The sequence below is a fragment of the Protopterus annectens genome, chromosome 10.part0 (assembly GCF_019279795.1).
Source record: "Protopterus annectens isolate FY-2018-M chromosome 10.part0, PAN1.0, whole genome shotgun sequence".
Classification (NCBI taxonomy): domain Eukaryota; kingdom Metazoa; phylum Chordata; order Ceratodontiformes; family Protopteridae; genus Protopterus; species Protopterus annectens.
Window position 1 is genome coordinate 108,190,783 of NC_056744.1, and position 18,593 is coordinate 108,209,375.

At 41.9% G+C, this 18,593-nt stretch overlaps 1 protein-coding gene across 2 annotated transcripts in view; it reads left to right on the forward strand.

The window, feature by feature from the left end:
- AATK (apoptosis associated tyrosine kinase) overlaps nucleotides 1-18,593 on the forward strand; it is a 2,480,061-nt gene that overhangs the window by 769,499 nt on the left and 1,691,969 nt on the right. For both annotated transcript variants that reach the window (XM_044085080.1, XM_044085081.1), the window contains exon 2: nucleotides 6,521-6,654. In XM_044085080.1, coding sequence (XP_043941015.1) covers nucleotides 6,521-6,654 — 134 coding nt within the window. The remainder of the gene's footprint in view (nucleotides 1-6,520; nucleotides 6,655-18,593) is intronic.

The following is an 18,593-nucleotide window of genomic DNA, read 5'->3' on the forward strand; positions in this document are numbered from 1 at the left end:
GGCATTTTACTTCGGTGTAGCACTCTCTACCACAATCATCATTTAAAACTGGCATTTTACTTCAGTGTAGCACTCTCTACCACCATTTAAAACTGACATTTTACTTTAGTGTAGCACTCGCTACTGCCATCACCATTTAAAACTGGCATTTTACTTCAGTGTAGCACTCGCTACCACCATCATCATTTAAAACTGGCATTTTAACCACAATCATCATTTAAACTGGCATTTTCTACCACAATCATCATTTAAAACTGGCATTTTACTTCAGTGTAGCACTTGCTACCACCATCATCATTTAAAACTGGCATTTTCTACCACCATCATCATTTAAAATCACCATCATCAATTAAAAGTGACATTTTACCATCACCATTTAAAACTGGCATTTCTACCACCATCACCATTTAAAACTGGCATTTTATACCACTATCATCATTTAAAACTGGCATTTCACCATCATCATTTAAAACTGGCATTTTACATCATCATTTAAAACTGGCATTTTACTTCAGTGTAGCACTTGCTACCACCATCATCATTTAAAACTGGCATTTTACTTCAGTGTAGCACTTGCTACCACCATCATCATTTAAAACTGGTCACCATCATCAATTAAAAGTGACATTTTACTTCATCACCATTTAAAACTGGCATTTTACCACCATCACATTTAAAACTGGCATTTTACCACCATCATCATTTAAAACTGGCATTTTACTCTACCACCATCATCATTTAAAACTGGCATTTTACACCACCATCATCATTTAATACTGGCATTTTACCCACCATCATCATTTAAAACTGGCATTTTTATCATTTAAAAATGCATTTTAGTTCATTGCAGCACTCGCCACCATCACCATTTAAAACTTTCCTTCGATTTTCCTAATTGAGGGATGTCACCATAGTGTGTTAAAATGTCTATGTATTTCTTTAGATTTTAATTGTGTGATTATTAACATCATAAGAAAAATGTGCGGGTTGTAAACACAGCCTAGTTGCAGAACTATTCTGAGTTGGTGTTGTGCTACAGTTAAGGTTTAGTGTTATCTAAGTATAGTAATCCATTGTTGTGAAGGTGATACATTTGCCCTTGTGATTCACATTTGACATTTGGAAATCGGTGTTCCCACAGGCAGTGATTACGCACTAGTGGTATATTGTTTCAGCATTAGTTAAGTTAGCACTGCACCGACATTCTGTAAAGCAGAAGACACCCTTCTATCTCTTCGAGGAGCGGACTGTGATGCTTAGTGTAATATGGTACAGCTACATTTCCCTTCTCTATGTAGGGATCTTTAAGGATTTGTACTACAAGTGGTTGCAAAACTGCAGAAGTGCAATTAGAATATGGAGTGTTCTATTACAGTACATTAAGTAAGGTAATTAGGAGAGTGTGTTGAGTAGATGGAAAGAGTACTTTGAAGGGCTGATGAATGAAGAGAATGAGAGAGAGAGAAGGTTGAATGATGTGAGGATAGTGAATCAGGAAGTGAAGCAGATTAGCAAGGAGGAAGTAAGGACAGCTATGAAGAGGATGAAGAATGGAAAGGCTGTTGGCCCAGATGAGATACCAGTGGAAGCATGGATGTGCTTAGGAGAAATGGCAGTGGAATTTTTAACCAGATTGTTTAATGAAATTTTGGAAAGTCAGAGGATACCTGAGGAGTGGAGAAAAAGTGTTTTGGTACCTATCTTTAAGAATAAGGGTGATGTGCAGAGCTGCAGTAACTACAGAGGGATAAAATTGATCAGTTACAGCTTGAAGTTATGGGAAAGAGTAGTGGAAGCTAGGTTAAGAAGGGAGGTGATGATTAGTGATCAGCAGTATGGCTTCATGCCAGGAAAGAGCACTACAGATGAATTATTTGCTCTGAGAGTGTTGTTGGAGAAATACAGAGAAGGTCAGAAGGAGTTGCACTGTGTCTTTGTGGACTTAGAGAAAGCATATGACGGGGTGCCTAGAGAGGAGTTGTGGTATTGTATGAGGAAGTCGGGAGTGGCAGAGAAGTATGTAAGAGTGGTACAGGATATGTACAAGGGTAGTGTGACATTGGTGAGGACTGCGGTGGGAGTGACAGATATGTTTAAGGTGGAGGTGGGATTACATCAAGGATCAGCTCTGAACCTATTCTTATTTTCAGTGGTGATGGACAGGTTGACAGATGAGATTAGACAGGAGGCCCCGTGGACTATGATGTTTGCAGATGACATTGTGATATGTAGTGAGAGTAGGGACCAGGTTGAGGAGACCCTGGAGAGGTGGAGATATGCTTTAGAGAGGAGAGGAATGAAGGTCAGCAGGGCTAAAACAGAATATATGTGTGTAAATGAGAGGGAGGGTAGAGGAATGGTGAGGATGCAGGGTGTAGAGTTGGTAAAGGTGGATGAGTTTAAGTACTTGGGATCAACAGTTCAGAGTAATGGTGAGTGTGGAAGAGAGGTGAAGAAGAGAGTACAGGCAGGGTGGAATGGGTGGAGAAGAGTGTCAGGAGTGATTTGTGACAGACGGGTACCAATAAGAGTGAAAGGGAAGGTCTACAAGAGGGTAGTGAGACCAGCTATGTTATATGGGTTGGAGACGGTAGCATTGTCGAAAAGGCAGGAGTCAGAGCTGGATGTGGCAGAGTTAAAGATGTTAAGATTTGCACTGGGTGTGACTAGGATGGACAGGATTAAGAATCAGTATATTAGAGGGTCAGCTCAGGTTGGACAGTTTGAAGACAAAGCAAGAGAGGCGAGATTGCGTTGGTTTGGACATGTGCTGAGGAGGGATGCTGGGTATATTGGGAAAAGGATGCTAAGGATGGAGCTGCCAGGTAAGAGGAAAAGAGGAAGGCCTAAGATGAGGTTTATGGATGTGGTGAGAGAGGACATGCAGGCGGTTGGTGTGAAAGAGCATGATGCAGAGGACAGGAAGAAATGGAAACAGATGATCCGCTGTGGTGACCCCTAATGGGAACAGCCGAAAGATGATGATGATGATGATGATGATGATGATGAAGTAAGGTAATTGTTTTTGTCCACATTGGATATTTATAAACTTTGTAATATAGGACATTAAAAAATCCATTATAGAGAATGGGAACATAAGACATTTTAGGTACTTTTTCAAACTGAAATTAATAGCTGTAAGGAAGAAATGGTGGTATTTTTAAAGTACTGGATGTAAATTCATGCATTACAAAAAAATCTAAAAAGCAGTTTTCAAACCTGTACTTTTAAGGAAGATTAATTAACAAAAACTTGGTTTAGATGTATCCATAGATTGAAATAGGAATATATACACTTTTTTTTGAAGGCAATGCCTTGAAAATCAGTCTGAGATACTGTTTTCAAAATGGCAGTAATATGACCAGTTTTATTAGTAAATGACATGTGCTCTTTAAATGCGATGTTTTGAATTTTTATGATGAAGTAAGAAATTTGCCATGTTTTTTATAAAAGTTGCTGAAACTATTCAACAGTGAGTTAGTCTCATTTAGAACATGAATCTTTTATCCTTACTCAGTGCTGTATCTTACACCTTTTTTGATGTTCTCAGAAGTAGCTGTTTCAGAGCTATACTACTGTAGTAACCCATTGGCAGCTGCAGGTTTATTGGGAAGTCTGATAGCAATGTTTGCCTTCTGGTTCCTCAGACAGGGTATAATGGAAGGTTTTTTTTTTTTTTTTTTTTGTAAATCAGAAATTTGCAGGCTATATAGATATAATACCTCATTATACAACACATTATATACTACAGCAGTGTAGCAATGCATTCTGAATAATACTTCAGAGGAGTGAATAATTTCATTTCAAAGCTACTGATTTTGTGCTAGAAAGTGGTATAAGGTTACCATTCATTTCATTGATCCTGCTTTGGTCAAAAGTCAGATTGCAGCATTGTGTTGAATTTTCTTTCCTTCAAATACTGCCAGTGCAGATTGATGGGTTTTATCACTATAGGTGAATGGATGTGTTCTCTTCACTTACAGTAATAATTTGCATGCAGTGTGTGTTTTTTTCTGAGATTGCCAGGCAGTGAGGTAAGGGAATTTGTCCTTTTCCACAATGTTGTGCTAACTTGGAGTTGGTATATTTAAAGCAGCAGGGGGAGTGGGTGCAGAGGAGCTTGTTACCCCCCTGCAAAAATGCTGTCTTAGGAATTATTAGCTAAGTTAGTTTTAGGGTTTTATACTTTGATATATCAGTTTTTGATTCAGTATTCATCAAAGAAGTGATACAGATCTGAAACTGAAAATGGCACTATGGTAAAAACCTGTGTGAGTAAAGTACTCCAGTGAAAATCATGTGAGACAGAGAAATATCAGTTTGAAAACTGTGTATCACAGATGGAAATGCTGCAATGAAAATGACCTGTGTGTGAGAGATAAAAAGATAGAGAGAGGCAGTTACAAATGTGTGAGTGAACTAATGCAATGGAAATAATGTGAGCTAGAGTGAAGTAATAAAGTGAGAACCATTTTGTGAGCCACAATGAAGTAATACAGTGAGAACCATGTTGTGAGCCACAGTGAGAACCATGCTGTAAGCCTGAGTGAAATAATCCAGTGAGAATCATGTTGTGAGCTAGAGTGAAGTAATACAGTCAGAAAGTAATATGGTGAGAACCGTGTTGTGAGCTACAGTGAGGTAATATGGTGAGGAAGTAACACAGTGAGAACCATGTTGTGAGCCAGAGTGAAGTAATACAGTGAGAACCATGTTGTGAACTAGAGTGAATTTATGCAGTGAGAACCATGTTGTGAGCTAGAGTGATGTAAAACAATGAGAACCATTTTGTGAGCTAGAGTGAAGTAATACAGTGAGAACATTTTGGGAGCTAGAGTAGAGTAATACGGTGAGAACCATTTTGTGAGCTACAGTGTAATAATACAATGAGAACTATGTTGTAAGCTAGAGTGAACTAATATAGTGAAAAAGTAATATGGTAAAACCTTGCTGTGAGCCAGAGTGAAGTAATCTGGTGAGAAACATGCTTTGAGCTAGAGTGATGTAATACACTTTGAAGCATGTTATGAGCTAGAGTGAAGTACTATGAGGAGAACCATGGTGTAGGTTAGAGTGAAGTAATGTAGTGAGAACCATGTGACTCATAAGACTCCACAGGTAAACACATAGGAAGAAGAGTAAAAGTATGTGGCCAAAATTTGGTTACCAAAGTAATACTTTTATGAGACAGGGTTAGAGATTACTAGGAACATTATATGAAAGACAGTGAGACATTACAAAAAAATGTAGTTGCGAGTTAGAAAGGCACTATGTGGACAACTGTGAAAAGTGTGTAGCAGAGATAAGTATCACAGTCTTACTGATGTCAGACAGTGTGAAGCTCTACATGGAAAAGAGCATAAAACCAAGTCAACACATTGATATGAAACAGTATACTGTGTTTCTTTGCATGTGACATGAAACAGTATACTGTGTTTCTTTGCATGTGACATGAAACAGTATACTGTGTTTCTTTGCATGTAACATGAAACAGTATACTGTGTTTCTTTGCATGTGACATGAAACAGTATACTGTGTTTCTTTGCATCAACGTTCACGTTTCACCTTTGGGGAGGACCATCCTAGCAGTGCATTTTATTTCATCTGTGGGGTATGTTGCTACTTAAGTCATATAGGATTGGTCTACTTATCCTCCAGGGGTCTCTTATTTAAAGATGGGGTGTGTACCCGAACCAATTTATGGCTCTGCCTTTATGACTTAAGCAAACTGAATGCTCTAGATTTCAAAAAAATGTGAAGAGAAGTCATATTACCTAAGGAAAAAATCTTTGGCAGAACTTTGTATCATGGTATTTCATGAAAATAAACAGTAAGCCAGGTTACTCTGAAATAGCTGAAATCTTTAAGTGACACAGATGTATGGAGAGATTACATGTAAAAGGCAGGACACACATTTTATTTTGCTGCTGATTTCTCCAGCAAGAATATCCCAATAATCCTATTTTAAACAGAATATCACATTGTGGTCCTTATATATTTCTGTAGAACACACCAGCATGTTGTGTTTATTAAATACCTGTTAGATACTGTCTGCCTACCTTCCAGTTTACTCGTAGAGGCAGGAATTATGTTCCAGAATAATGTTTCACTTTTAGGAGTTATTACTTGACCAGTAGCTATAAGACACTGTTGTGAAAGTCAGTATATTTTGCATCTATGTTGGAGGGACCATGGCCATCAGTTGTATCTGGAATGTGACTCGTCACAGCAGTAGCACACTTACGTGTGGCTGGTGGTACATATTTTCATAAAGGAAAGTGAATCTAAGGATAGTATAGAAGGTTGTTTTAATTGCAGTGTGTGCAGTATCTTGCTGCACAAGATCTTGCCAGCAGGCAGTGTGCACTTCATGGAAGACAGCTAAGGGCAGGGCTCATCTGAAGGTTAGAGTGAGGGTCGTGTGGCACAGTTGGATCATGTGCTTGTTGTCATAATCTTGTTGAGCGGTGTTGCCACTTACTGTAGTAGTTACCATTTTGTTTCTTTCTGTTTTTTGCAGACGGTGCACCTCTTAGTGAACTTTCTTGGGGCTCCTCTCTTGCTGTGGTGGCAGTTTCTTTCTCTGGGCTTTTCACATTCATTTTCCTGATGTTGGCTTGCCTGTGCTGCAAGAAGGGAGATATTGGCTTTAAGGTAAGAATCACAGTAATGTGCTTTTAACTCTGACAGCTCTTAGAAATTATTTTTGTGGTAACCAGTCTCTGTGGCACTGTCATATGAACCAAGCATAATCAAAGGTTTTGTGGGTCATCCTTGTAAAATCCCAGTATGAACTAGGCATCTGGAGTTTCATAATGCAAGATTTGCATTGTGTACACACATCATGATAAGCTGGCTAGATCAGGCATAGAAATAAGGAGATCCAGGTTCAAGTTCCAACAGAGCCACTTTATGTTTGTAGGCCCTATAAAAATCTGTTGAACTTTCAACCCATCTGCTTGTAGACACGGTGAAACAATCGCAAAAAAGAGACATGCAGTATTTAGGGTGCCTGCCAACAGGAGTAGGAATTTAGAATGCGTAGTTTATCTCTTTACTAGTCATACTGGTTATCCTCTGACAGTACTCAGGAGTATACCTTCAGAAGCTAACATTGCTGTTTCTGCATATTGCTGTCTGGACTGAAAGATTTTTTTGATTTGACCACTGACCATGTGTCTGTGTTCTCCGCTTCAGGAGGGCTAGAAGGGCCACAATCAACAGAGATGCTTCAACACAGCAGCAAATCAGTTTGGTGCTTGGGATGCCACACCCATTTTGTGTCTCCTTTGACTCATCCCAAAATCATCTGCTTGCCCTGCCAGCAACTCTGTGCTGGAATCACCTCAGTTCCATACATTCCTACCTCACCCACCAACCCATTCTCCCATTTAAGTACAAAGCAGAAGCCATGATTCATGACTTAACTCTGTACTTGGCCATATGCTGTTAAAAGAGAATATATTAAATGCTATACTGTATTTGTATTCATGTTGGCTGCCCGAAAATTTAATAACATTTTTGGTTGTAAAGAAAAAAATTCCTCCTACACCAATTCCACTGTTGCCAACTAGCTGTATGCCTATGGTCCAAATGAGTCCAGTACTAAACATGTTTCAGATCACTGCAGTTTTCTCTAAAAAGGAATGCAAACAATGCCTTTCTGTGTGGCACAGTCCTAATATCCTGGTATGTATCCCAGCTCAAAACTGGTGAGCCATCTCCCGTCCTTATGATGCTACTCACCAAAGAGATATCACACACAAATATTCATTTTTTGCCATGCTTCATTACCCATGATCAGTTTCTCCTTCCTTTTCTCTACCCTGCCCCATGCTGTGCTACTCTGAAAATACTGAATTGGGTTTATATACTACAAGCTTACAGATTAGCAATAGACATATTAATATTTAAGCTTATTGGTACATCTAAATTTATGTTCCCCATTAAGTCACACATTTTCCACAGCCACTGCTATAGGTCTCTCTGATACTGTTCCCTCTTTATGGAGAAATTGTCAGATCCTTCTAGAGCCATAACTATTGCAGAGTGAAAGGGGTGCCTGCCCCTGCACAAGCTTGTAAGGATGCAATTGACTGTAGCTGAAGGAGTGCGAGAGAGGTACCGGCACTCATTTAAGAAGCTCACATGAGATTGTGGCTCCTTAAATTAACATACTTATCAGGTTATGGTGCTGATAACTCCAGGTTACGGTGCTGATAACTCTTGCAAAGTCCTTACATATGCTCTTTGCCACATGTCCATAAGTTTATTTATTTATTTTGGTCCTCCACTTCAGGAAGACTATTTGAAGGAATGTCAGTCTAGGAAATGCCCAGGGCTCTAGGTGACCATAATATGGTTCTGGGTGATAGGATTCAAAGGAGCTTCAGGGAAAGTTAGTCTCAGGACCATCAACTTCTTGTTAGTATCCACTCTTCAGTTATACCCTCTTTCTCAATGTGGGTGAATGCAGTTAGTCCCAGATTAAATTTGAAATCTTGTCATCCAGTTTCTGTTTGAAGGATGAGAATGTTTTATACTGTTTTACCTGCAGTGGTAGTTTCTTCCAGAGATGGCAGAAGTAATGAGTCAGTCTCTTCATCTTGATGTTCTTCGTATTTCACTGTTGCAGTCATCACATTTGGGTTATCTGCTTGCAGTAGCCCTCAGTTGGCCTGATTATTAAAGTCTTGGGTCCTGCGTCGGTTGCTGTCTCTTCTTCCATGACATGAGGTAGTCAGGGGTATAAAGCATGAAACTGACACCATTACACCAGTCTTTCTTGCTGTGCGGTGCCGGAAGCAGAAGCAGTTTGCAAGTGCCAGTCGGCCGACTCCTGAAATTTTCGTTCTCGAGTTTCAGAACCGAAGTCTTCAACTAAAGCTAAGTACCCTGTTGGGGAAACTTTTTCTTGCTCTAAACCGATGTCAGTAAAAGTTAATAATTGCATTACTTGTGGAAAGCAAATACCTCATAAAGATTTTAATTTGTACTGTATTCCTTGCCTAGGCCCTGACCACGACATAGCTCGCTGTCTGTTTTGTGCTTTATTTAAACAACAAACTATTCATTGTCGGTATATTTACGCTTCTAAATATTTTGGTACTCAGTTCAATTATCCAGATATGTCTTTGGTAAGCCATCCGACTACCGACATTCTGAAAAAAATGCAAAGATAAAGACAGAGACAGGCCGCCTAGGTCCAAAGCTGCAGATGAAGCTTCTCCTAAGCTAGTTGCCAGTTCGCCGGTACTCAGTGAGGTACTTTCCCAGCCCCTGATACTCGCTACTTCAGATTTTCAGGCCTCTACTGAGACTCTTTCGAAGTCCAGTATGCCACGAGATGCTTCAACTGTGGAGCCTTTGGATGTCTCTACCTCGGATTGGTCCGGAGCCGCTGTGCAGGCACCGGCTTCTGAGGGTGTATTCAGGCCTACTGACTTGCATATTAAACTGATGCCATCTTCTTCTTCAAGGCCTAAAACTCGAACCATGCCTAGAAAACCGACGTCCAAACCACATGGTCAGGCCTCTATATGCCTAAAAACAAATGATAAGAATGGATGAAGACCTTATTACTTTAATCAGGGGAAGCCAACCTTCCGCCTCTAAGAGACCTAGGACTGAATTTGCTTACGATACTTCTGATCAGGATTCTGACATTTCTGTTTCCTCTGATGACCAGGATTTACCCTTATCTACCTATGAGGATTCTGATGCAGAGGACTCTATTCCCTCTGCTTCCTCTCCAGAGGATTACTCTTTTGGTGAAACCTTGCATACTCTTAGGGAGCATTTTCGCTGGGAAAGCCAGGATTACTCTGATTCTAAAAAGAAGCTTAGGGATTTCTTACTCCTGCCCCAGCACAGGCCTTTAGCTATTCCCCTGTACTAGACATTATTGATGATGCCTTTTCGGAATCTAGCTTGGCCCCTGACTCTTTACCTCCTGCTCCCAGAAAATCTGACAGATATTACAGGGTTCCTGACTCTCACAAGTTCCTTTTTAAAAATCCTACTGTGGATCCTGAGACTATTTCACAGGCACCCAAGGGCATTAAGGCTACTACTGCCAAAAATCCTACCCCCTCTGATAGAGATTCTAGGGTGCTGGATAGATGGGGTAAGAAGTTATACACTTCTGCAGTCTTGGGTATTAGGGCCTTAAATTGCCAGTTTCATATGTTAAAGTATCAACAGCATATTATTGGATTGCTTAAACAGGAAATTATGTTGATTCCTGACTGTGCTGAAAATAAGGGTTTACAGGATTTCATTCATTCTGCTGAATAAGTTGGAAAACATACTTTGCAATGTGGTTTTGATTCACTAGAGGCATCTTGCAGGGCTGCTGTCACTGGGTCTGTACTTAGAAGGCATGCTTGGCTTAAGGAGCAATCTTTGCCAGATCATGTTGAAGCTAAATTGCTGGATGCTCCCTTAAATCAGGAATGCCTGATTGGCAACAAAGCAGAAGAAGTACTTAAAAGATGGAGGAAAAAGCTAAATCTATGCAAACTGTTAAAGATTTCCTACAAGTACAGCCTCCAAGATTTAGTAGGCATTGGTCCTCTAAGAGTTGGTCCTTTTCTGCCTCTTCCAGGCCTTCTCAGTCCAAACCTAGAACCAGCAGAACACCCAGGCTTCAGTCCCAGGGAACGCACAGGACTAAGCAGTGGGGGGCTCCCACTTCCAAATCAGGGAGTAGTAAGACTCCCCTTTATGGTAAACTGTCTCATTGACTTAACTTTAAAACCTCCAAGCCCTTCTCAACTGACTGCTCCTTTATAGGGAAAGATTGCTCTGCAGGCAAAAAACTGGGAACTCATTACCCAGGACAAACGGGTTTTAAATGTAGATTCCCAAGGATACAGATTTCACTTCCACACATTACCAACTCCCAAACGGTTGGCCAGATCTATTCCCAAATTAGTGGGCAGAGGCTCAAAAGCAAGTACTGTCTCTCTTAAGCATAAGGGCTATTCAAACTGTACCAGAAGAGGAAAAGGGACAAGGTTTCTACTCAAGATGTTTCCTGGTACCCAGAAAAGACAACTCATGGCGTCCTATCCTGGACCTTTCTATCCTAAACACCTTTTTGGTGATCCCAAAATTCAAGATGCTAACCCTTCACCAGTTGCTTCCTATGCTAGGCAAGGATGCCTGGTTGGCAACACTGGATCTAAAGGAAGCCTACCTGCATATCCCAATCAGGGAGTCTTGCAGAAGATACCTACACTTCAAAGCAGGCTACATGCATTATCAGTTCTCTGCACTGCCCTATGGCTTATCTACTGCGCCCAGGGTATCACAAAGTGCCTAGCTCCAGTCATTGCTTTTTGCAGGCAAAGAAATATTCAAATATACCCATACCTGGACGATTGTCTAATTCAGGCAGAAAGGCAGGACATACTTTTGAATCATCTGGCATTTGTACAAAAGGTGCTAACTTGTCTGGGGTACACCATAAATGAAAAGAAATCACATCTGGTACCCTGCCAACAAATTACATTCCTGGGAGCAGGCTTCAACACAACTTCCCAGATGGCTTTCCTCACGCCAGTGAAACAAATTAATTTGACAACTTACTTCAAACTAATGGCCACAAAAACCCTGCTATCTGCAAGGCAAATACTGCAGGCCTTGCGATTCATGGCCTCCTGCATTCTCCTAATTCCATATGCAAGACTGCATATGAGGAATCTAATATGGTATCTAACAAGCCTATGGTGTCAGCATTCTCAGGATCTTGAAGCAATGATTCCTATCATACCTTGCCTACAGTTACAGTTCCTTTGGTGGGCAGACTGCCACCAAAACAAGGGACTACCATTCACTCTACCCCCTGCCACCCAAACCCTAACAACAGATGCATCAGACTATGCATGGGGGGCTCACCTGGCAGGGAAGTGCATTCAGGGCAAATGGAACCCAAGTCAAATGCACCGGCATATCAATCAAAAAGAAGTGTTAGCTGTACAGAATGCTCTGACAGCCTTCAAGGACCACATTCTTCCAGGACAATTAATGGTAAAGACGGACAACACCACTGATGTTCATCGTGCATACAGCTGCAGTCATCACACTTGGGTTATCCTGCCGTCAGGCGGGTCCTCGGTCGGCCGAATTCCAAAGTCTAGGTCCGGCATCGGTTGTCGTCGCTTTTTCCCTGACGTCAGTGTGGCAGGGGTATAAAAGAGGCAGCCAACGCCATTTTCTTCAGTCTTTCTTGCCGCGCGGTGCCCGAAGCAGAAGCAGTTCGCAAGTGCCGGTCGGCCAGCTCCTGAGATTTACGAACAGTATTTCAGCCGAAGTCTTCTTTAAAGCTAAGTACCCCATTGGGGAAACTTTTCTTGCCTCAGACCGATGTCAGACAAAGTTAATAATTACATTTCTTGTGGGAAGCAAATACCGCATAAGGATTTTCACTCTTACTGTATACCTTGCTTAGGGCCAGACCACAACGTCTCGGCCTGCCGTTTTTGTGCTAGGTTTAACAAGCGCACTATTAAGCGCCGGGTGGAGTTCGCCCTTCATTATTTTGGCAAAAAATGTAATTATATCATGTCGTCGGATGCACCGACGCCAGTTTTAGGCAAAAAACGCAAGGATAAGGATAGACATCCGAGGCCTGCACCGAGTACTGAGATCACGCTTAGGCCGACTACCGGTTCTCCAGTTCTCAGCGAGGCGCCTACGCAGTCCCTGACTACCGATGAAACTATTTTACCGGTGACTTCAGTACCTGAGGCCGCAGGATCCTCGGTCACCATTCCCACTGCAGATACCGACGCCACTATTGGCGGGGAAACCGAAATTTTAGCGAGGCCTGCCATTTCTGAAGGCGTTTTCAGGCCTACCACCTCCTCTATTAAATCATTCACTAAGTCTAAAGCTGCAATGAAAATTAAAAAACAAGGGCCTCAGACCCCCTCTCAAGGCCCCATGCCTAAAAAACAGATGCTTAAAATGGCTGAGGATTTGATTACTCTCATCAGGGGTTCTCAACCCCCCTCAGACAAAAGACCCAGGTTGGAGGAAGACTACCCTTCCTCAGACCAGGCTTCTATTACTTCAGACCATTCTGAGGACCAGGATTACACCTATTCCCCATTTGAAGACTCTGATGCTGAAGAGTCTATTCCCTTGGTCTCCCCCCCCCTGAGGACTTCTCTTTTGGGAAAACCCTGCATACATTGAGAGAGCACTTCCACTGGGAAGGCCAAGATTACTCAGATTCCAAGAAAAGGCTCAGGGAATTTCTACTACTTCCCCAGCATAGGCCCCTGGCTATCCCTCCTGTCTTAGATGTTTTGGATGATGTGTACGCAGAAGCCAGTCTTAATCCAGACTCATTACCTCCAGCCCCTGTTAAACCAGACAGATATTACCGGGTTCCTGATTCTCACCAGTTCCTTTATAAAAGCCATACTGCTGACCCAGAAACAATTTCGCAGGGCCTCAAGGGGATTAAGGCCTCTACTGCTAAAAACCCTTTGCCTTCAGAGAGAGATTCTAGAGCATTAGAAAGGTGGGGGAAAAAGTTGTATACATCAGCCACTTTAACCACGAGGGCATTAAACTGTCAATTTCATATGTTAAAATACCAACAGTTCTTACTATCTCAGCTGAAAGGCAAAATGACGCAAACAAAACAGCCAGACTTGAAAGAGTTGCAGGATTTGTTGCATGGAGCAGAACAAGTGGGGAAACATACCTTGCAGTGTGGTTTTGATGCTTTAGAGGCCTCATGCAGAGCTGCTGTCACGGGGTCTGTCATACGTAGACATGCTTGGCTCAAAGAGCAAACCTTACCAGATCATGTCAAAGCAAAGTTATTAGATGCACCACTACAAAAAGATGTATTGTTCGGTGCTAAAGCTGAGGAGGTACTAAAGAAAATGGAGGAAAAAGCGAAATCTATGTAAACAGTTCAAGATTTCTTGCAGGTGCAGCCTCCACGCTTCAGCAGAAACTGGCCTTCAAAAAATTGGTCCTTTCCAGCCACAGACAGATCCCAAAGGGGCAGATACAGACGCTCAAGGGGTAAAGGACAACCTCAAGGATCTTACAGAGCTAGACAGTGGCAAACACCAGCCCCCAGAGGTGGAGAAGATAGGCCACAGTCATTTAGAAAACAGATGTAATGACTTTCCCCTATGCCTGCCAAACAAAGATATAATGGCAGCACCTTTGGGCGGAAAACTGGCCTTATTTTCAAAAAACTGGCACATTGTTACACAGGACAAATGGATTCTGGATATTATAGACAGAGGCTACAGGTTCCACTTTCACACCCTTCCAAAAATGAGAGGCATGCCAAACCTGCCACAAAATCAATGGGCAGAGGCACAAAGGCAAATTTCCGCTCTCATGGATATGAAAGCAATTCAAGAGGTACCTGCAAAAGAACAAGGTCAAGGTTTTTATTCAAGGCTATTTCTGGTACCAAGGAAGGACAAAGATTGGAGACCCATCTTAGACCTATCTATTCTAAACACATATCTAGAGGTACCAAAATTCAAGATGCTCACATTACAGCAGCTTCTTCCCATGCTGGGCAAGGAGCCTTGGCTGGTAACGTTGGACCTCAAGGAGGCATACCTGCATGTCCCTATCAGACAAGATTGCAGAAGATACCTCAAATTTCTTGCAGGTTCAACCCATTACCAATTCTCTGCATTGCCCTTTGGCTTATCTACTGCACCCAGAGTGTTTACGAATTGCCTGGCATCAGTAATTGCCTTCTGCAGACAACGAGGAATCCAAATCTACCCATATCTGGACGACTGCCTGATCCAAGCAGACAGAAAGGACCTTCTATTGCAACATCTGGCGTTTGTAATAAAACTGTTAAACTGCCTGGGGTACACAGTAAACAAAAAGAAATCAAAACTAATACCTTCTCAACAGATAATTTTCCTGGGTGCCAGCTTAAATACAACAACCCAGATGGCCTACCTCACGCCAGACAAACAAGGGCAACTGTCTCAATACTACAACAAAATGGCAACTTTAACCAGGCTAACTGCAAGGAAAATCCTGCAGGCTCTGGTGTTCATGGCATCTTGCATCCTACTAATACCATTTGCAAAGCTGCATATGAGGAAACTACAATGGTACCTAAAAAACTTATGGTCTCAGCACAGCCACAGCTTGAAAACAATTATACCACTCATTCCATGCCTTCAAAAGGAATTTTTGTGGTGGGCTCAAGCATGCCAAAGAAACACAGGTCTTCCTTTCTGTTTACCACAAGCAACTCAAATCATCACAACAGACGCCTCAGACTTTGCCTGGGGAGCACACATGGCAGGTCAGTGTATTCAGGGAAAATGGTCCCAAAAAGAGATGCACCTACACATCAACCAAAAGGAGATGCTAGCCGTACAAAATGCTCTTATGACCTTCAAAGACCTACTGCATCCAGGCCAGCTATTAATAAGGACAAACAACACCACAGTCATGTGGTACATAAACAAACAGGGGGAACACATTCATACCCCCTGTGCAGGCAAGCCATGACCCTGTGGAACACAGCACTGGAATTACAAATTCAACTACAGGCACAATTCCTGCCAGGGAAGGAAAACACACTGGCAGACAACTTAAGCAGAAATATGACAGACCCACACGAATGGAAGTTGCATCCTCAAGTCTTCTCAAAGATAACTCAGGCATGGGGACAGCCAGACATAGATCTATTTGCTACCCACAGAAATTACCAGTTGGAAAAATTCTGCTCAAGGACCTATCATCCACAGGCCTGGAAAGTGGACGCACTCTCTTTCAATTGGACAACATTGACAGTCTATGCCTTCCCGCCTCTACCTCTACTGGCCAAAGTCCTATTAAACACCAGAGCAGAGAGGCCACAAATGAGTCTCATTGCTCCAGACTGGCCACGACAGCACTGGTATCCTCTCCTAAAGAGCCTGTCACACTCACCACCATGGATCCTTCCTCAAGTTCCTCTTCTGTTGTCCCAGCACAACTACAAGACCCTTCACAGCCAGCTCAGAACTCTAAATCTAGCTGCATGGAAAATACATTAGTTTACCAACAAACTCTCCTCTCCAAGGAGGTACAGGATGTCATCTTGGAGGCCAAGAGACCCACTACTAGAAAAACCTACTCCGCCAAATGGAAACGATTTTGTTCCTGGAATCAAGCAAAGGGTCAGAATCCTTGGGTAATAAATATACCTCAGATTTTACAGTACCTAACTGAGATGTTAAACAGTGGCCTCTCTTTCTCTTCCATCAAGATCCACGCTTCAGCCATTTCAGCACAGTACAATACGGATCCTCCTTTATTCTCACATCCTCTATTAAGGCAGTTCCTCAGAGGGGCAAAAAATATAAAACCCCCACGGAAACCACCAGCTCCAGCTTGGGACCTCAACTTCGTACTGGAGAAGCTGACACTGCCTCCTTTTGAGCCGGCTTCTTCAGCAGAGCTACAATACTTGTCATGGAAAACAGCCTTCCTTCTGGCTATTACCTCAGCATGCAGGGTTTCGGAGCTACAGGCCCTCATGGCTGTGCAACCATTCATCATTTTCCATCAGGACAGGGTTTCCTTACGAACCAACCCTACCTTCATGCCAAAGGTAGTATCCAGTGTGGCTTTGAATCAGTCTATTCATTTACCTACCTTTTATCCAAATCCACAGAACAAAGGAGAGAGGCTACTACATTCCTTGGACATTCACAGGCAACTTCGTTATTACTTGGACAGAACAAAGTCATTCAGAAAATCAGAGCAGCTCTTTGTGTCCTATGCTACAGGTGCTCAAGGAAAGGCTATTTCCAAACAGACTATTTCAAAATGGATAGCCCACTGCATACGCTTTTGTTATTCATTTCATGGAAAATCAGTGCCTGTATACATCAGATCCCACTCCACCAGGGCTACAGCTACCTCAGCAGCTTTCCTCAGGGGGGTCCCTACCAAGGACATTTTGGAAGCAGCTACTTGGAGTTCAGTGGACACTTTCTCCAAACACTACCACTTTCCACTATACTCAAAATCTAGAGTGGGCTTTGCCACAGCAGTCCTGCAGGGCATTCTAGCCCCTCCTAATTCCGCTTAGTACCAGCCACCCTTACTTAGCTTTGGGATTCTACCCAAGTGTGATGACTGCAGCTGTATGCACGATGAACATAGTACAGTTTTGTACCTACCATAAATGTAGATGTTCGAGTGTGCATACAGCTGCAGTCCAGGTTACCCTCCCTCCATCCCCTCTTAGGACAGGACTTATGACAAACACCTTTAACACACAACCTTTTTGGGGTATTTCTTTATGGTGTATTTGCTTGCAACTACTGTTTTGATTTATCTACTTATGTATGTTTGCATGACATCATGTTTTGCCCTTCTTTCTGGGGGCACCTGACATCTGGGGCAAGAAAAACTGAAGAAAATGGTGTCGGCTGCCTCTTTTATACCCCTGCTGCACTGAAGTCAGGGAAGAAGTGACGACAACCGACGCCAGACCTAGACTTTGGAATTCGGCCGACCGAGGACCCGCCTGACGGCAGGATAACCCAAGTGTGATGACTGCAGCTGTATGTGCACTCGAACATCTACATTTATGGTAGGTACAAAACTGTACTTTATGTGGTACATGAACAAGCAGGGGGGTACCCATTCATTCCCCCTCTGCAGACTAGCCATGGTTCTGTGGAACACAGCCTTGAGCTACCAAATGCATCTACAGGCTCAATTCCTCCCAGTAGTACAAACTCCAAATCAGAAGCCAAAATCGATTCCAAAAAAAACATCAAATGCTCAAAGCAAGAAGGAAGGAAACCAACACTAGGATGATTGTAGCTCCATTTAATAATCCATTCGTTCTGGTACCTCAGCAATTCGCCTTCAGTGGAACAATTTGAAATATGCTAACATCCTATATAAATAGTCACATCAATTAACTCATCAGCCTTAATTGGCTGTAACTACATCTACTTAAAGTGCAAATACATTAAATATAATACATATCTGATATTAAGCATGAAATATATCAATTTTCTAAATATCAATTCTTTAAACAAATTAATAATAAACTGTACGCTGAAAAAAAAAAACTTTACACTAATACACACCTTTAAATGTAAAAATATTTAAAGTACAATTTATATTTAAAGTGCAATTATGTAAACTAGCTAAGAAGAACAAGTTAGTAAGACGGGTTAATAAACAAGCAGACAAAAGTATCAGACCATGCCACCATCTAAATTCATACCTCTAGGGTATAAAGTGTGATAATTAAAGATCATCCTACTTTCCAACCTATTTAATTCGTTTTTAAAATTTCCTCTAAATGAATAGGGTCTAGCCAAAGCACTGAAGTTAAATTCATTAATGTCACCCTTATGTACTGTAACAAAATGAGAAGCTACTGGGCTGTCCATATTCTTCCTCCTGATGTCCCCTAAATGTTTGTGATAAGGTCAGTAATTTGCATGGGAAGAAAATAAATGGTAGAAAATATGTAGCTTTTGAGAGATTTGATTGCATGTCATCAGGGATAATTTATATTTTGGGATGCAACTGTGCTGTACCCTTTTGGTATATAGGACAAA